This window comes from Strigops habroptila, chromosome 5 (assembly GCF_004027225.2).
Source record: "Strigops habroptila isolate Jane chromosome 5, bStrHab1.2.pri, whole genome shotgun sequence".
NCBI lineage: Eukaryota > Metazoa > Chordata > Aves > Psittaciformes > Psittacidae > Strigops > Strigops habroptila.
Window position 1 is genome coordinate 59,421,646 of NC_044281.2, and position 15,573 is coordinate 59,437,218.

A 15,573-nucleotide genomic window follows, 5' to 3' on the forward strand; every position below is an offset into this window, starting at 1 on the left:
GGCTGGCTAGCACCCCCAGAGGTCCTGCCTCGTTAAGTGTCTCTCCCAGCTGGGCTGATCCAAGGTGCCCTGTAGTTTCCCACGTTCCCTCCTGCCTGCCACCCATCATATTTTGCATTTCTCCCTCTATCTTATCTCCCTGCTGGCTCACCCCTTTGCAGCTGGTCTCTTGTTTTCCCTCTGCCCTCTCCCTTGCTCCTTGGCCCCACCTGCTCTGCTCCAGCCCGGCTCCTGTGCTGAAGGACCTCAAGGCAGGTCCCAGATAAGGGCCAGACCAAACAAGAACCTTTTGTGCCACACTGAGCTCATCTGGAGGAACTGGACGAAGACCTGACCTGAGCAGAGCAAGAGCAATGCATCGAGGGACCGAGCGGTTTGGTATTTCCATGCAGTGCGAGACATGCAGCATAATCCTGCCTCAGTTTCTTCACTTCTCTGAAAAACCTGTCCCTGCCCCTGCTCACAGCAGCATCCTTCCCTTGAGCAGGGGAGGGAGAAGGGCCTGTGCCAAGGGCTGAGCCGGGGAGGGAGGGTACATGTCCTGCTGAGAGATGCTGTCAGTGCTGAGCCCTGTGCGCACAGTGGGCCTGGCAGCCAGCAAGTGCAGGGAATAAAATTCTCCCCCCTCCCAGCCCGCTGCCGGGTTAATATTCCCTTTAACGACAGACGGCTCCTTTTATCCTCTCTTGTGCTCCCGCCAGTGATTTAATCTTGGAACAAGCCATGATTATTTCCTGTACAGCTGCCTCCCTCGCTTCCACCGCAGACCAGGCTTGACAGCATCCCGCCAGGCAACGAGACCCTCCTCCAGGAGAGGAGGCCAAGAGACCCTCTCCAGCCCCCTGCCTGCCCAGTCCCTGTGCCCCTGCCTGTCACATACTGGGGGAGCCAGGGGGAGAGGAGGGACAGTCTGTGATGGGATACCTGCATGGACCTGGCAAGCATCAGGGGAGAAAAGGGGCTAGGAAATGCACTGGATTGCTTCAGCAGGGGGTCTTCCAGGTCCCAGCTTCATGGAGCAGGTCTAGGGCTGTGAGAAGAGGCCAGTAGGTCTCAGACTGTCTCCCTGGCGTTAGCACAGTATCAGCACAGAAACACCTAACCCTGGATCCAAGCTAAGGTACAGGGCAGCTGGATCCCAGTCTGCAAGTGCTCAGCATCCCTGAGCCAAGCCCCACAGAAGCAGTGAGAAGTCAGGTGCAGGATTTACCCTCATAGCCCTTTGCATATCACAGGGCTGCAGTGCTTGAGCAGATGCATCCCAACCTAAGGACCACAAAGCATACAACCTGGGATCCCATCAACACCCACAGCAGAGCTGGTGGCATGGCCTGCAGCAGTTCCAGAGGGTCAGGCGCCTTGGGGACCCAAATGGAGCTGGCACAGGCAAGATCTGTTTTACATGGAGAGATTGGCAGGAGCTGGAACTGACTCCATCCTCATCTGTGCAGTGAATGCAGTCAGCCCCAAGCACCAGAAAAACATGAGGCCAGAACACCACTGAGGACAATGTCCTGAGTCTCTCCTTGCGTGGCTGTTGGGGAGAAGGCTTCCAAAATACTGGATCAATATCCACAATCTACCTGCAAGCAGGCAACTTCCCTGTGCTACTGGGCAGGTGGGATCAGTGGGGGTCAGCACTTGTCACCAGAGCATGTGGACAGGATATGCATGCTTGTCCTTCATGTGTGCACTACCTGGAGGGCTGGGGAAGGCCAGGATACTTCCTTGCTACGGCAGGGAAAACCAGGCAGCAGGAAATCAGAGCTGGCCCAGGGCCACCCCAGCAACAGCAAAACGTGGGGTGCAGCTCCACCTGGTGGGCAGCGAGGCCCCCCCGAGTGTCACCAGGTCCCTTTGGCACCAGACCAGGACAAGGTGCCCCAAGAGCTGAAGCCTATGACGCTGCCATCCCTGTTACCACTAGGAAAGAGAGCAAGGGACGGCAGCCTCACCCCATGGTCTGGGCTGCTCCAGCACTCAGGGATGCCGGGACAGCATCAGCCTGTGGATGCACATGCAGCTGCACATACACAAACGCACCTCGGCATGCACACAGCCTGTGTGGTGAGCACAAGGACAGCTGGTGCAGCACCAGCCATGCCCCTGGGACCCGGCCTTTGCACACGGAGGCTCCCATATGCCTGCAGAAGGAGGTTAAATGAAGGGAGCTGCAATCCTGAGGGGCTGGACTGCTCAGCTCCTGCCGGCCAGGGAAGTGTGGGAAAAAGTCTGACCTGGAATCCAGGAGCCCTAGGCTCAGCACCCAGCATCCTACATGATCCTGGACAAATCCTTGCTGCCTGCCATAGAGGAGCACAGCTGCTTTTCTTGCCTCTTTCTTCCCTCTGCCGACTTTCCCCCGCACCTCACACGCAGCACACCGTGGCACACCTTCCATTGCAGGACAAAAACCTCAGCCCCGTCACCCACAGCCCTCTCACTATCACAGAGAGGCGCCCGCTTCTGTGCAGGCTGCAGGTTGGGAGCTGCTGGATCTTCACAGGCGGATGATGGGTAGCAGGAAGGAACCACCACCAGCAGGACATCAACCAGACACTTTCCCCCAGCCAAGTGGCAGCTTCCTCCAGCTATACCACTGCCCTGACAGCCAGAGAGTCTGACCAAAGCGGGGAGGCAGAGAACTGCGGTGATGTGCTGGGCACGGAGCCGCTGGTTCCAAACAACCTGGAGATGGGGAGGAGACCCAGAGCAGCGCAGGGCCCGCCCCGGGGAGCTCCGAGCGCGGCTGCCGCGAGAGGGCAGCACAGCCCCGGCCCGGGGCACCGGCCAGCGGCTCCCCGGAGCCCCCCGGCAGCGCGGGGCGCGCACATCCCTGCCTCGCCCCTTGAAGGACTCCAGCTCAGCGACCACCCATCGCCTCCCCGTGCTGAGCCGATACGGGCTTTCCTAATGGAGCCCTAATTGTCTGCGGGGGGAGGGGGAGGGCGGATAATTAGCCCCTTCATTAACCTCCATCAGCCTGCAGCTGTGTGGGTTTCCTCCTGCCACAGGACTGTAGGGGTGTGCTGGCAGGCATTTAAACAGCCCATAGCTATGCTTGGGACTTCCCTGTTACACCTTCGTGTCCCACTCAGAGATGAGACCTTCTGCCCTTGAGGATTTTAATGGCAGCAGACCTGAGAGAGACGTGGGCTGTGAGCATAGCCCGTATGGCAATCCCCATCCTTGCCTCCCCACCAGAAGGAGCTGGGGGCTGCCTAGTGCCAGGATCCCTCTCTGCTCAGGGATGAGGAAGCAGAGATGTGTTTCCATGTAGATTCAAGGCCTGGGTCTGCCTTGCACTGTTTCCACCCAGAGGAGCTGTGTTTCTCCATCTTTCTGAGCCATTCCCAGCACTGCCGCTCAGCAAATGGCAGGACAAAAATAGCTTCTCTCCAGGGGCTCCAACAGGGCTGCTCGACTTGGATGTGCAATGCTCCATTCTGACGTGTGAACCCGGGGCTGACCTCAGTGCAGGGACTGCAAAAGCTCCTCCAGCCATCTTAGGTAGGCACTGCCCCCCACTCCAAGCCACACTAAGGGGGTGTCACAGGGTAAGCCTGGATCAGCTGCAGTGTCTGTGGGAAAAGGGGAAAGACAGAGGAGGACCAGAAATGGAGAAGGGAATGGTGCCTGGGCTGGGGTACTCAGAAGCACAAGCAGGTTTCTCCTCTCTGGGTGCTGCAGACAACCTGCTAGCCAGGTCCTCTGGGGCTTCCCATTGCTCAGGCAGGAGCTCTGCTGTGTGGGCTTGGGAGGGGGAGCAGCAGAGCTGTCAGACCTGCTCACTGAGACATGCACCCAGACTGTGAGTTCTGTCTCCACGGGAAAAGCAGCACAGCACAGGAGCTGGCTGGCCAGTCGCTGCCAGGGAGACAGTCCTGCTCCTCGCCTGCCTTTGCCAATGCAGACAGACCACGCACAGCAAGTGAGCTATTAAAGAACAGCTCCAGTCAGCCAGCAAACATGCACTCATTCATCATTCTGGAGCAGGCAGGAGGACATGCCAGCTGCTTTTAGCCAGGACCCCTCACAAAGTCCATGCCCAATAGCTCAGCAGCCTGGAGGGAAACTGGGATCAGACTAAGGGGTCCAGGACCCTCCAAAATGCCTTTTCATGTCCTGGGGCACTGGGAGAGCTGTCCTACCCCAAGCTGGGAGCCTGTGTGTTTCTGAGCCACAGCCCCAGCATGGCAGCATCATGCAGAGACAGCTTGGAGAGGACATGAGGGTTGGCATGGGCTTCACCATTCCCCATGTTCCCACCTGCACTGGACAGGCTATGTGCAGTGGGAAGCTCAGCTCAGGTGGGCCTCCCACTGCTGCCAGGTACCTGCAGGGAACTGTGTGGTTCCTGCAGGTCAACACTAGCTCTTCTACAGCCTTTGCACAGTACTGTCTGGTTTTACCCCTGCTTCTCACCTCTCGTGCTGCTGTCTCTCTGCCTGTCTCCATCCTTGGAGCCCAGCCAGCTATGCTGGGTACCAGAGTGCTCCAACTCTGCATCTGGAACAACCCTGATACAAGACAGGGATACCCCTTTACACAGCCCAAATTGAGGACCTGGACAAGAAACCATCCCTTTGTTGGTGCTAGCATGTAGCTGAGGTATGTGTTATCCTGACTGGAGTGGCCCTTAGTAGCAAAGGATCTGTGTATGCTAAGAGTGCCCCAGCAACACCTTGCCACCAGCAGCTGAAGATTTGGCCATGGGCAGGAGCCTGAAAGCAGCTTTGAGAGTGACAGTGCCTGGAGCCCTACTCGGTTCCTCCCTCACGTCCAAAGACATGTCATTCCAGCCGCCTGGGGGGGGAAGCCCTATTCCCTGGGGAAGGGAAATGCTGCCCTCCCTCCTGCTTTGTGCTTTTCCCTGCCAACTATTTACAACCAAGACCTAAAGGAAGAGCCAAGCAGAGATGGCCCCAAGGACATAGTTTGTGCTACATCACTGCTAGCCTCAGGGCTGGAGCCTTAAGCGTAAAACTGAAGAGCAGGAAAAGATCCTCCTCTTTCACGTGGAAGAGCGGCTGCCTCCAAAGTAAGCTGCAAAGCTGCTGCTTTACCTGCATAAGAAACATCCTGCTGTTATCACAAGGCTTAGGTAATTCCTTAATGCTTGCAGGAAGCTCTTGCTGCTGGCTTGGGGAGGGACTATGGGCTCACTGACCTCCTCTACCCCAGAGCTGCTCCCACAGTGGGGGACAGGTTGCAGGCAAGAAAGGAAAAACTGGCCCTGGAGCTGTTCTGCTGCTCACAGCCAAGGTCTCAAGCTGCATCACCGAACAGCCCCGAGCTAGATTTTTAAACAGGCTTCAGCCAAATCTCCCTCCTGGGAATGGCAGGAGGTGCACACACACACTGAGCTGCTCGGTGCCGGTAACCACAGGCCCAGCTTTAGGGAGGCAGGGGGCTTTCTGGCCCCATCCTCTGTGTAGAAGGCTGCAAAGCCCAGCTCAGCACTGCCGAATATGAATAGCCCTTAATGTGTTCAGAGAAGCCAATTTGGAAGAGCTCACACAGGCTGGGGGCGGCCTCATGTGTTTCAGATGAAGCAATATGAAAGCAATTTTACTCCAGCAGGAGTGAGCAGTATGCAGGAAGGGCTCTGCTGCCTCACCTGCAAAATTCAGCTGTGGATTTCTGATGAGACCATGTTTGCACATGAGAAAAGCAGTCCATCCTCAAACCTGCAAAGAGAGCAAAGATTACAAGCTCCTTCCCATCCCCTCCCTAGGGTTCCTCCATCTTCTCAGTAGCTTGAAGCCAGCTCTGTGTATCTAAACGCACTGACTTAATCTTCACCAGGAGCCTTGTCCTGATTTTCCTCCTCTGTTTTTGTACCCCTTTACCAAATCCTCCTGGTCATTTCAGCCCAGCCTAAGCTTGCCTTCGTTGGGTGGTGCTGGCCCAGATTTGCTTTGGTGCTGGCCACTCCCAAAGCAAACCTGTGTGTCTGGGGGTCTGTGTGCACATGTGCACGTTCTTTGCAGAAGAACCCACTGCGGCTTCCTGCAAGGTAACAGCAGGACATGGCTGGCCGCAGCACAGGACACGTGGGAATGTGACTTTGCCCCTCTTCCCTGCATGGCACAGAGGCCACAGCCTCTGCCCTGGCCCCAGATGTGGCACATCAGCCACAGGCATCGGGAGGCCCAGCTGGAGGTCTGAAACCCAGCTCTGAGCCTGCACTTTCATTGCAAACACCTCCAGCATCAGCAGTGCAGGAGGAAGCGGGGAGGCTGGCTTAGCTCCTCCCGGTTGATAATTCATTACCTGTTAGCCCGGATCCATCCGGCAGCAGCTACATCCTCGCACTGGCATGTGTTCATTTCACACATAAAATGCTGTATCAAAATGCATCATTGAGACATAGTCCCTGAAACCCTTCCCAGCTGCCTCTCCTGGCACTTTACATGCAGGAGCAGTCCTGGCAATTGGGGCGTTTTGTTCTAATGGATGCCTGGCACCTGCTATAGCAATCAGAGCTGCAGGATCCATCCTCCAGCTCATGAGAAATACAAGGGGATCTTCCTGCAAGGCGCATGGCAGCAGCAAGCAGAGGGTGCAGGTTTCATCCTTACCATGTTTGGATCTGGAGAGGGAGAAGCAGCCTGTGTGCACGTGGCTGGTTTATTGCATACCGCTTTGAAATGATGCAGAAGTGCAGCATCTCTTCTCTCCTCCCCCGAGGGCTCTGGGAGCCCTGAGCAGCAGGGCTGGCTGGTCTTGCCTTGGGGACCTGGAAGAGGCCCCTTCCCCTTTCTGCAAGGTCCCTGACTTTGGCCTGATGCTGGTGACCATCAGCGTGGTGGTAAATCTCCTCTCCAGGGCTGAATAAGAAGAGGCAGAGTAGGCTGGGGGACCCAACGCTTGCATAGCAGGGTTAGGGGCGCTCCCCCCAGGTTGGGTGCCTCCTGACTCCCTACAGAGCTGTATCCGAACAAGCTGGGCTTGTTCTCATGAGACCTGGGACTCTCCCACCAAACCTAGGGCCTTCATGGTGGCTGTTGAGTCACAGTCAGCCCTTCCTCAGCCCCGAGCCTTCTCCAGCACACATTCACAGTCTTCTTTGACTCTTCTCATCCTCCCCTCTGGCATTTCCCACAGCTCTTCTTCCCCACTGTGTCCCCCCAGCACCATCTGGGGGCGGGGGGAGATCTGCTGGTGTGGGAAGGTTCATCCCTCACCTTGCAGATAAAAATACAGAGCAGGACCTGCGTGAGAGTGGCCAAGTTCAAAAGGCACCCCATCCCCCCGACCCTTCCTGTGCCCCCTCTCCTCTGGGACCCCTCGCAGGGCCTTGCTGCCTCCCCACGTCCCTAACAGAGAGGGCTGAAGGAGCTGGGACACCACCGCAGGTACCAGCCCCCCCATCCCGCTGGGAACACGAGGCTCCCTCCCATCAGTGAAGGTCACGCCGGGGCGGCAGCCGCCCGGCAGAACCGCGCCGAACTCCCCCTTCCTCCCCCCGCCGCCCACCGGCGAAGGGGCGGGCCGCACCGGGGGCCCGTGCGGCGGCGATTGGCTGTCGGCGGGGAGGCGGGGAGCGGCGGGGCCGCGGCTGGCTGCAGCGGCGGGCGCGGAGCCCAGAGCGGGCGCGGCGGAGCATCCTCGGGCACCGCGGCCCTGGTGCGGGCCGCCTTCCCCGCAGCCCCCGGCCTCCTATGGGCGGTGCCGGCGCCCCGGCCCCCGCACGCCCGTCCCGCTCGGCGTTAGCATGGGCACGGTGCTCTCCCTTTCCCCCGCCGCCTCTTCGGGCAAGGGCGGCGGCGGCGGCGGGGGGCTGCTGGCCGACAAGGCGCCGGGCAGGGTGCCGGGCAAAGGCGAGAGCCGGCTGAAGCGGCCCAGCGTGCTCATCTCGGCGCTCACCTGGAAGCGGCTGGTGGCTGCCTCGGCCAAGAAGAAGAAGAGCACCAAGAAAGTGACGCCGAAGCCCGGCGGCGGGGCCCCGCCGGGGGCTCCGGGCCAGCCCGACCCGCTGGTGGTGCAGCGCAACCGCGAGAACTTGCGCAAGTCGGTGGTGGGGCCGGCGGAAGGCGCCAAGCAGGGCCCGCTGGCCGTGCCGGTGCCCACCGTGCCCTCGGCGCCGCAGCAGCTGCACCCGGGCTCCGGCGGGGGCAAGCCGCCGCCGCCGCCACCGGCCGGCAGCCGCGCCCCGGGGTCTCCGCGCCGCGTGGTGGTGCAGGCATCTACCGGAGAGCTGCTGCGCTGCTTGGGGGACTTCGTGTGCCGTCGCTGCTACCGCCTGAAGGAGCTGAGCCCCGGCGAGCTCATCTCCTGGTTCCGCAGCGTGGACCGCTCGCTGCTGCTGCAGGGCTGGCAGGACCAGGGCTTCATCACCCCGGCCAACCTGGTGTTCGTCTACCTGCTGTGCCGGGAAGCGCTGCGGGGCGAAGACATCGGAACCCAGGCCGAGCTGCAGGCCGCCTTCCTCACCTGCCTCTATCTCGCCTACTCCTACATGGGCAACGAGATCTCCTACCCGCTCAAGCCCTTCCTGGTGGAGGGCGACAAGGGGCGCTTCTGGGAGCGCTGCCTGGGCATCATCCAGCGTCTCAGCGCCAAGATGCTGCGAATCAACGCGGACCCGCACTACTTCACGCAACTCTTCCAGGACCTCAAGAGCGAGGGCGAGGGCGGAGACGGGTCCAAGCACTGGACGATCAGCCTGGATCGCTAAGGAGGTACCAGGCCTCCGGCGCCGGAGGAAGGGGCAGCGCACCGAGGGGCGGGGGAGGCGAAGAACTGCCGGATTCTTCCCCCCCTCCTCCCCCCCGCCTCGCATCCTCCTTGCCTTCCCCCCCCCCCCTCCCGGTCGCCAGCTCCATAGAGACGCTGTTTGGACCCTCCCTGCTCCGGATCCGGCCGTGCGCCCCCCTCCTCCCATCCCTTCCGATCCCAACCTGGGGTCAGCGCTCCGGGATACCGAGATGGCAGAGAAGATGGGGGTGGGGTGTGGTGGTGGTCATATGGGGGTGTCCCTCCCACTCGTGCGATGGGGAGGCGGGGGGGAAGCTGCTGAGGAGCAGAGGCTCCTGGATGCGTTTTCTCTAGGAAAAAAAAGGGGGAGAAATGGAGCTGGGGGTGCGGGGCAGGAGGGTTCGGGGGGTGGGAGGTGTCTCCTGGGTGCTTCGGGGGCCCCGGGCAGACGATGCATGTGAACGACACCCCTCGCCCCGCCGCGGGCAGAGCCGGCCCCGCGCTGCGGTCCCGGAGCTGTCCGTGGTGCTGGAGCCGCCGCGCCTGAGCAGACAAAGGCGTGAGGGGGGGCGGGCAAGGCCGGGGGGCCGCGGGCTTTCGTGTCGTGGGCGCTGCCTCCCCCCGCCCCACACACCCCGCGTGGGGGATACGACCCCCCCGGGCATGGGTGATGCTGCCTCTCACCCCGCGGGAGCCGCCCCCTTGCCCCTTTGTTCGAGCTGCTGCGGGGGGGGAAGGGGCGCCCACCCCCCTTCCCCGCGGGTAATCCCCCGCCCTCCGCCGTGCGCCCCCCGAAACAGGATCCCGGTGGGGTGATTTCGGCTCCCCCCCACTTTGCCTTGCTGCGGGGAAAGGGGTCTGTGCCAGAGGAGGCCTAGGGAGCCCAGAGGGAGGGGCCTGCTATGGCAGGGAGGGGGGGGTCCCCTCCCCTCTTGCTTTGCTTCACTGGAGAATAAAGAGGTGGCCTGGACGGGCCTGGTGGTGTTCCCTGGACTCGCCGGGCTGTGGGGTTCAAGGGAGATTCGGGTGGGCACCCCAAGCCCCCAGTCATGCCCCCTCTCCTCCCCAAGAGGAAGGGGGGGGGGGGCTGGTTCTCAGAGGGGGTTTTACTCCCTACTGTGAGTTGGAGGTCTGAATTTCACCTATTTGCTTTGCCCAAGGCCAGTCCTGGTCCACCTGAGGGCCTTCTGGCTCCCTGTGAGCTCTCCTGGCCTCCTCCATTCCAGATGGAAATGCCTGATGCCTGTCTGATGCACTGAATTTAACCAGGATTCCAAAGCCCATATCACCTCCATTTTTATTTCTTTGTTTTTTCTAAAGCTACCCCCCATCACTTCCTTCCTCCCTGTCTCTGCTCTGCAGGGCTGGGCTCCCTTCCCTGGCAGCAGCAGGCTGTGGGAGCTGTGTTGCTAGCGCGGTTACCAGCCCTGTGCTTCTGCAGACCCCCTGGGAGAGGGGTGGGGAAGGGGAAGGCTTTGCTGTTCTCATAGCTGGTTGCTATGCTTCAAGCTGCTGAATTTGCCAGGGCTGCTTTAGCAGGATCCACAGCACATGTTCCCTGGTTGGGGTCTACATCCAGTGTTTCCCAGCCCCTCTGAGCCAGGCTCTCTGGCTCCCCTCAGCCAGGAAGAGCTGTGCTGGCTCTGCAGGTCATGGAGGGTAAGCTGGATTCTCTCTACCTTTGTATGCATCAGCAGAGCTGCTAATTAGGCCCAATCTGGCTCATTCAGGCAAAGCCGTGCTGCCAGGAAGACAGCACAGATGTCCCTGTGGCGGGGGCTGACCTGGCAGGGTGCTGTGGGAGGCTTTTCTGTGGCTGGGTAAACCCACCGAGACCTGTGCTGCTCTGCTTTCCCCTGTCCCTGATGGGGGACCTTGTCCCTGCTTTGAGGTTGACATTCATGTGACCTTGTGGTGAGCTGTCTGGGCCAAAATGTACTCACGACTCACCTCAAATTTGGCTATATACACATCTCGTGCCAGGGAAGGTAGTAGTTCTGAGTTACTCTGGTTTAAATTGGTGGAATTGGACCCTTAGAGCTCCTATGGGGCTGCTGGGGGAGCCCAACAATCCCCATTGGCATTTTGCAGAGAGAGAAACTGAGGCATGGTGAGATGAAGCAGCATGCCACAGTCCAGCAAGAGGGGTCTGCAGCACTGCAGGGTAACACCCCAGACAGCGGTGCTGGCTCTCTCCACCCTGAGCATGGGGTGTTTGTCCAGTGGCCCCCTACCCCCAGTCGTGGGGCTTTATAGAATCTCCCCTCCAGAGCTAAGCAACCTGCCAGTACTCACTGGTGGAGGTTTCCCACCCTACAGATCCTCTTAAAGACATCCTAGGTCCTTCCATCCTCAAGCCCCAGCCTTTTAAAATGCTTCCAGCTGCAGCAAGGCCATGTCCTTCCCCTCCTCCCTTGTGTTTCATTGATTAAGAGTGCTAGGCCTCATTGGGGGATTTAGAAAGAGCTAATTGCAGACTGGTAATTGAAGACAGCTTGGAGTCTCTGGAAATGTCAAGGAATGAGAGACGAGCTTAGATGCTCCCGTGCATTTAAATATGCATCGTCGGCTCAGCCAGAGCTTGCTGAGGTGAGAGATGTCTGGTTTTCCCTCCCCCAGAGGACCTTGTACAGCTGCTGAGGGCAGCAGGGCAGGGGGACCACTAACCCTTCCTTGCCTGGGAGCATTGTGCTCCCCCCAAGGCAAAGGCAAAGTGGGGGGCAACACACACAATCTGGGGGGGTACTTAAGGTGAGAATCCTCAGACAGGCTTGGGAGCTTGGCCTTTTCCCCTCTCAGAAGTTGTGTGCTTTAACCTGTCAGCCCCCTGCATGATGCCATGGGGGTCTGGGCTCAGGAGCCAGCTCTGGGGCAGCAGTGGGGGGCTGAGACCCTCTCAGGACAGGCTGGGAACCCCCCTTGCTGCTAGCCACAGGGCCCAGCAGTGTCTGGGCTTGCAGGGGTGGGGGGTTCACATCAGATTTGGGACTCAGAGGTAGAGCAGCAGGGCCAACTTGGGGATCCGTCACCACAGGGCCTTGGTGAAGAATTTCTTAGTTTGAAATTCCTCCAGCAGCAATACCTCTCCTCTCTATGTCTCACAGTGGATGCCCCATCTGCCCCGCCCCACGTTGCAGCAAGGGAGGTGGGCACAAGCTGCATGGTGCAGCCTGCAGTGAGCTCAGCCACTCCTGCCCCAGGGAGGTCTCTTCTCAAGCTGCGGCATCCTCTTGCTCCCCAAGGCTGTGTGGGGCTGCTGGAGACACCCTGGGTGGCAGTGGGTGCTCAGGATGCATAATCAGCCATGAAAGTGGGGGTTTCTGTCCAGAGCTCATGTGGGACTCCCATTGCCCTGCTGCTCTGTCTGCAGAGCAAGCTCCATCCGCTGGATGTGCTGGCTATGGCACTGGGGCATGGAGGAGCGATGGGCGGCTGGAGCAACCAGGCTGGCAATCCATGCTTCCTCCTGCTGGACAAACAATGGGGAAGCTGCTCAGTTGCTATTAAGAGTTGGCAGCATCCCCCAGAGCGACTTGGAGCTGCTCCGTGGGGAGGAAACTGCTCCAGATGATGCAGACCCGGTGCCCACGTGGTTGGTGAAGAACCTGCCTCAGCTCAGCTTTTTGTGTAAGCCTTTCTCTTCTGTTCGGCTGTGAGGATGATGGATAACATGTTCCTCAAGGCAGATGGAAGTGGGAGGTCTGTCTTCTGCCTTTGTGGGAGCTACTTGGACACTGGTTCCATTGCAGCTTCAGGATGCTGCTGCTCTGCTGAATTGGGGATGATTTGTGGGTACAGGTTTCTGGTCCCCTCCCCTGCTTCATGGCACCTTGGTCACACCTACTGGTGCGATTGTCTGGGGGAGAAGGAGTGGACAAAGTGACCCGGGGAGATGGCAGCAAATGGCAAAGAGAGCATGAAGGGTTGCAGACTAAGCTGGATGATGAAATACTTGTACCTAGGGGAGAGCAGGACAGCCACCACAGGGGCTCAGCTGATGAGGGGATGCATCGAGGCTGGGGTAGGAACCTGCAAGAGGCTTTGAGCTCTACCTGTGCCCAGGGTAGCCCAATAGCAGATACCAAGGGAGGTGGGACAGCAGAGAGTTTGGTTCCTGCTGTAGCCAAAACATGGCCTGTGGACAGCTCTGCGCCAAGAAGCTGGGGCAGGTGGAGAAGGGGAACCCAAACCCCTGTGATGGTTAACCCATCTGCCATGGAGCCTGGCAGAGCGGAGGGCCAGGGCTGCCTAGGCTGGGGTATTACCTCAAGCCCGCTGAGAGCTGAACATGGTTACCCCGTGCTGTATCCCCTGCCTGTCTCATGGTCCTGTGCCACCCCTGAGGACCGAGCTCCTTGGGGTCAGCCAGGCAGCACCAAGCTGCGGCCTGGGGCAGTTGTGGGGGGCCTGCCCAGGGAGTGAGTGTCCCCTGGGCTGGACTGGGTGCTGCTACCTCATCAGAAGTCCTGCATTAGAGTGTAATCTGGCATTAGCGCATTAATCCAGCCCTCCCCACTGCCCAGCCCCTGCCCTCAGCGCAGTCCGGCCCAAGGTCTCAGGGTACAGCTGAGCAGGCGCAGCACCAGGACACTGTCTCCCTGGCAGCCTTGCCTGGGCACCAGGGAGCAGGCGGCAGCAGGGGCAAGGTTTGGGGCTCCATCCAGAGCATCCCTGTGTCTGGGGAGAGCAGCAAGCAGGGAAGAAACCCAACATGCACAAAGCTTCCCCCAGGTAAATCCAGGACCTGAGCGATTCGCAGTGGCAGTATGGTCCCAGCCTCGAGCACGTTGGCAAGGAAGAAAGCAGCATCTCTTGGAAGCATCACGATTGGTCCTTTGGAGGGGCTTCACGGAGGGTTTTGGAGCCTGACCGCCTGCACCTGCGGGCTGCGGCTGAGCCACACTAAGTCACAAAGCGCTTTGCAGGGAGCCAGGCCAGCGGAAGGCGGCGTCTGGAGGGAGGATGTGAGTCAGCAGCTTGGGGAGGGGGGGCGAGCCGAAGAGCCAGCGAGGTGGGGACGGGGGGAGGAAAGAGGTCGGAACTGGGCGAGCTGGGGAGAGAGCAGGGGTGGGAAAGGAGGCAGCCTGCTTCCCCTGGGCAGACATCACCTGGCTGTGCTATGAAGGCTCTTCCCAGTGTGAGAAATAAAGCAAGTGGTAACATGGCTCTGCTAAAACAGGAGAGGGGCTACTCCATCGCCCTCTGATCCCTTACTGCGGGGCTGGAAGGCTTTGGGGGAGTTGGAGGGATCCCTCCACCACCCTGACAAGAAGCTGGGGCCAGGGCAGGGCTCAGTCCTGCCCTTTTGCTGGCTAAGCAAAGCCGGAAACAAAGATGCATGTTTTGTTTTTAAGTAGGGAAAAAATCTTCTGCCTTTAATCACAAGGCAGCAGCAGAAGCTGCCAAGCCAGGTGCTCTGCTCCCTTGCTCTTCCCAGCACAGGCTGAGGGCCTTTCGGACTGCGTTCGCCCATCACACCCCAGGCACCTGAGGGCTCCCCGCAGGTAGGTCTGGAGCCTGTGGGTACACCAGCACCACGCACCCTGGTGCCAGCCACCCCGGACAGGCTCCTCGCCCAGTCGTGCACCCCGCTGCCAAGGGTGGCGCTCCTCCGTCAGCCCCCCGGGCTGGGCACCCCCGGTGGAGGCCGGGCACGCTGCTCCGCCAGGAGCCGCGCCGGGCCCGGCCCTGCTCGCCCATTGGCAGGATTTTGCTGCAGTCTGCTCCCAGCCGGCGGTTTTGGTGACTGAAGGAAGCGGCGCTGCTGGCGGGCTGGGCCAGACGGGGCTCCGGGTAGGAGGGGGGAGTTGCGTTGGGTGGGAGCTTATGCTCTGTCACCCCCTCTGGTGAGCACAACATGGGCGGGGGCGGCTGTTCCCAATGGGATCTAAGGATAGAGCATCCCGAGTTGCCGTGGTGACACCGGCTGCATCCTCAGGCAGGCGAGAGCATCGCTGGTGCAGTCCTGCATGGTTGTCCCCACCTTCCCTCCTGGCTGCGTCCCTCGGGAGTGCAGGGCTGGATCCTGGGTTTTGGGGTGGCTCTCTGGGGACAGAGCAGGGGGACTGTGCCAGGGGAGCTTAGAGCAGAGTAAAGCAAGCCCTCAGCTGCAGCCTGTTGCATTGGAGGTGTGCAGTGGACCTCCCTCTCCCAAAGAGGTAACTCCTCACTTTTCCCAGCATGTCCACCCTCTGATCCAGCAGGAACCCGGTTTATGGGGCCAGGAATGAGGAGGGAACTGGGCTCACCTGTGTTTCCGTGTTGCAGGCACTGGCAGAGGGACAGGAGGGGTAGGAATGGGATGGCAGGAGGGGAGCTATCAGTGACCCACATCCTTTAATCCGAGTCCTGCCTTGCGTCATGCAGTTACCTAAGCCCCGAAGCCGGCTCCCCTGGCAGGAGCACAGCCCTGGCTCTGAGGGAGCCAGCTGTGGCCGGCTCCCCCATTTTGCCCTTGCAAGGCCAAGCTTGGGGGTGTCTCCAGCCTGAGTGCTTGTTGCATGGGGGTAACGACTCCTTTCCCCCCCACTTTACCTCTTGCTGTTCCTGGGGATCAGGCTGTGCAATGCTCACGGACCTTGGGGAGAGGGGCCCCCCGGAGGGACCCTTCCCAGCCCCTGCAGCTCCTTTCCCATACATGGGCTCCCTGCTGGCAGCATCAGGTCCTCCACCCCACAGCGTGAGACCTCCCCAGAGGAGATACTGACATCAGATCACCCTCCCATAAGCTGATTAGGGCAGTGAGGATGTGTCTGAGCAGATGCCACTAAGGCCGTAAGAGTGGCCAGACCCTGGGGGGGTGCAGAAGGGCAGCACAGAGCCCCCAGATCTGGGGGTTGCTCTCACCTGGGTGGTGCAGGAGGAGGGCCT

The 15,573-nt window shown here is 60.1% G+C and overlaps 1 protein-coding gene across 1 annotated transcript; it reads left to right on the forward strand.

Annotated features, from left to right (window-relative positions):
* Window positions 1-7,584: 7,584 nt before the first annotated feature.
* On the forward strand, window positions 7,585-9,678 carry CDK5R2 (cyclin dependent kinase 5 regulatory subunit 2). The gene has a single exon (XM_030488368.2). The coding sequence runs from the start codon at window positions 7,721-7,723 to the stop codon at window positions 8,681-8,683; it is 963 nt and encodes a 320-aa protein (XP_030344228.1). The 5' UTR covers window positions 7,585-7,720; the 3' UTR covers window positions 8,684-9,678.
* The last annotated feature ends 5,895 nt before the right edge of the window (window positions 9,679-15,573 follow it).